This window comes from Triticum urartu, chromosome 6 (genome assembly GCF_003073215.2).
Source record: "Triticum urartu cultivar G1812 chromosome 6, Tu2.1, whole genome shotgun sequence".
NCBI lineage: Eukaryota > Viridiplantae > Streptophyta > Magnoliopsida > Poales > Poaceae > Triticum > Triticum urartu.
Window position 1 is genome coordinate 163,083,448 of NC_053027.1, and position 2,959 is coordinate 163,086,406.

General features: G+C 48.1%; 1 protein-coding gene across 2 annotated transcripts; it reads right to left on the bottom strand.

Moving 5' to 3' along the window:
* On the bottom strand, window positions 1-1,521 carry LOC125515041. 2 transcript variants are annotated; one of them, XM_048680460.1, is made up of 3 exons: window positions 1,268-1,521; window positions 927-1,115; window positions 1-644 (listed from the first exon to the last, which is right to left on the bottom strand). In XM_048680460.1, the coding sequence occupies exon 3, from the start codon at window positions 622-624 to the stop codon at window positions 184-186; it is 441 nt and encodes a 146-aa protein (XP_048536417.1). In that variant the 5' UTR covers window positions 625-644; window positions 927-1,115; window positions 1,268-1,521; the 3' UTR covers window positions 1-183. The 2 variants fall into 2 exon arrangements, with proteins under 2 accessions (XP_048536417.1, XP_048536416.1); XM_048680459.1 differs by lacking the exon at window positions 927-1,115 and having other exon boundaries at window positions 1,268-1,514.
* Between the last annotated feature and the right edge of the window lie 1,438 nt (window positions 1,522-2,959).

Below are 2,959 nucleotides of genomic sequence, written 5' to 3' on the forward strand. Positions count from 1 at the left end.
TTATCTAGATCAGTCGCATCATTCATGAATTTCAAGTCAACAATTCCATAGTTCTTAAACCTGATGTCATAGGTTTTTTTTTCTTTCCACTACAATGGCTACATCTTGAGGGTAATCACACTTAACAATACTAGATGCAGGATTACACTAGAAAAAGCGAAGGGTCACACATAGATGGCTTGCTTATAGCCTTCGCTGTGGCTGCAGCTGTGAAGGCTCCACAAGACCTTCCAAGACAACAAGCTGATCCAGCAATGCAAACTTCTCATCCTCGAGAGTTTTGGCTTCCTCTTCTGCCATGCCTAATTGTGCATCCAGCGTGTAGTTCTCTTCCTCCAGCATCATGTACTTCCTCCGTAGCGCCCGATATTCATCCGCAGGACCAGAATCTGGTAGAGAGTCCGGAGTTCCTCTGTCAGACTGCGGCGTGGGAGGGCGGGGCTCACTCCTGAAGCTTCTCTTAGGTGGCTTCTGTGTATTGGCCAACGAATGTGGAATGTCTCTCCGCAGCAGTTCAGGTTCAGTTTTTATCTGGACTGAAGGCAAAGGCCGGTACACAACCTTCCTCTTCTGTGACTTCGAGGCCGAGAAATCCTCTCGTCCCATACCTCTAGGGTCTTGCATTATGTCGAAACAAGACTCGCCTGACAAACACAACTCAAGTGAACCAATCTACCAAAGCAGCAATATAAATTGAGAAAGACAAAGAAGGCTATTCGATGGAATCATCAGCATTACATTATCTCGAAAAAAAAATACTAGTACTAATCAAGGAATGCTCGTCTGAAGTGAAGCCACACGCTCACACAGTATCAACCCGTCCAAGAGGAGCAGGTGTTAGTTGTTGGTTTTTACCCTTTGCCATTACCCAATAGGATGCTCAGCCAGCAAAGGTGGGAGCAACTGCAAGGATGTTGCAGGATAACCTGTATCTGTTGTTATCTTGCTGACGTTTCCCCCTACTGATTCCAACCCGCAGCTTCACAGCACCAAAATCGAAGGAACTCGCAGCAGCAAGTGCCATCGAATTTGACCTGACCTAAGCCATCGGCGCAACCATCCTCAAGGGGCGTCGGCGGCGCTGGCACGAGATCTCTACTCCCTACCACAACCGCCTACAGGACAGTACGAGGAGAAAGAAAATTTATCCGGCGGAATCAACTGAAGCCGGAGAGTAGAGGAATCCGGACTAGGGCAGGCAGTGGTGCGACGCGAACCCACCGCCCTCGCCGGCGTTGATCGGGAACGAGATGGGAGGCTTAATTACCTTGCTGGTGCCCGAGGGGGAGCAGGGGGACGGACGCCCTGGGACCGGCTGCTCGCTGCCGCGCCGGCGTCGAAACCCCAAACGGATTCTGCGCGTGCGGTGGTGGGAGCCGATCTGGCGTATAAGGTTGGGAGGCGCGCGCGTGGGGTCGATGAATCCAGGGGAGGGGAAGGCTTTGCGACTTGAGTCGAGAAGACGGGGAGAGAGTTTTTTTTTTCTAGAACAGGGAGAAAAGGGGGTTGGGTTGGGAGAAGGAATAGGCACACATGGCCGTGAAAATGGGTGCGTCTATGCCACGCTTGGAGGCGGCGAATGCTATTTCTCGCATAACCGAGTACGTAGGAAATCCTAATATATCTCTACTATCTAAAAAACACATAGTGTTGCTTTTTCTGCCAACAGAACCATGTTCTGCCTCATCCTTCGTCCGCCCGCTCTCCTCCCGTCTCGTTTTTTCCGGTCCTATAAATTGTTTTCTACGTCCGTTTAGCTTTCTCCCCATGCCGTCGAACGTCTCTCTCTCATCTCTCCTATCAGCGCCCCCCCCCCCGTCCCATCATGGCGTAGCCCTAGATGGCTGCCGCCGCCTCTGGCCTCCCTCTCCCTCGATCCTCAACTTACCAGCAGTCGCCGCCATCACGCTGTTCTAGGCACCCTAGGCCATCGTCGAGCGCCGCCACTGCTCATCTCCTCTTCGCGCCCCCGCTCTCAGATCCAGACTGCTCGTTGGTGCCTAGCCCCAGCGTAGCGCTCACCGTTTACATCTCCTCCTGAAGGAAATATGCCCTAGAGGCAATACTAAAGTTATTATTTATTTCCTTATTTCATGATAAATGTTTATTATTCATACTAGAATTGTATTAACCAAAAACATAATACATGTGTGAATACATAGACAAACATAGTGTCACTAGTATGCCTCTACTTGACTAGCTCATTGATCAAAGATGGTTAAGTTTCCTAACCATATACATGAGTTATTATTTGATCAATGTGATCACATCATTAGGAGAATGGTGTGATTGACTTGACCCATTCCGTTAGCTTAGCACTTGATCATTTGTTTACTGCTATTGCTTTCTTCATGACTTATACATGTTCTTATGACTATGAGATTATGCAACTCCCGAATACAGGAGGAACACTATGTGCTACCAAACGTCACAATGTAACTGGGTGATTATAAAAGTGCTCTACGGGTGTCTCCAATGGTACTTGTTGAGTTGGCATAGATCAAGATTAGGATTTGTCACTCCGATTGTCGGAGAGGTATCTCTGGGCCCTCTCGGTAATACACATCACTATAAGCCTTGCAAGCATGATAACTAATGAGTTAGTTACGGGATGATGTATTATGGAACGAGTAAAGAGACTTGACGGTAACGAGATTAAACTAGGTATTGAGATATCGACGAGCGAATCTCGGACAAGTAACATACTGTTGACAAAGAGAACAACGTATAATGTTGTGCGGTTTGACCAATAAAGATCTTCGTAGAATATGTAGGAACCAATATGAGCATCCAGGTTCCGCTATTGGTTATTGACTGGAGACGCGTCTCGGTCATGTCTATATAGTTCTCGAACCTGTAGGGTCCGCACGCTTAAAGTTCTGTGACGATCGGTTTTATGAGTTTATATGTTTTGATGTACCGAAGGTAGTTCGGAGTCCCGGATGTGATCACGGACATG

Excerpts from the sequence above, each read along its gene's own strand:
- LOC125515041 (XM_048680460.1), bottom strand. The coding sequence starts at position 624 with ATGCAAGACCCTAGAGGTATGGGACGAGAGGATTTCTCGGCCTCGAAG.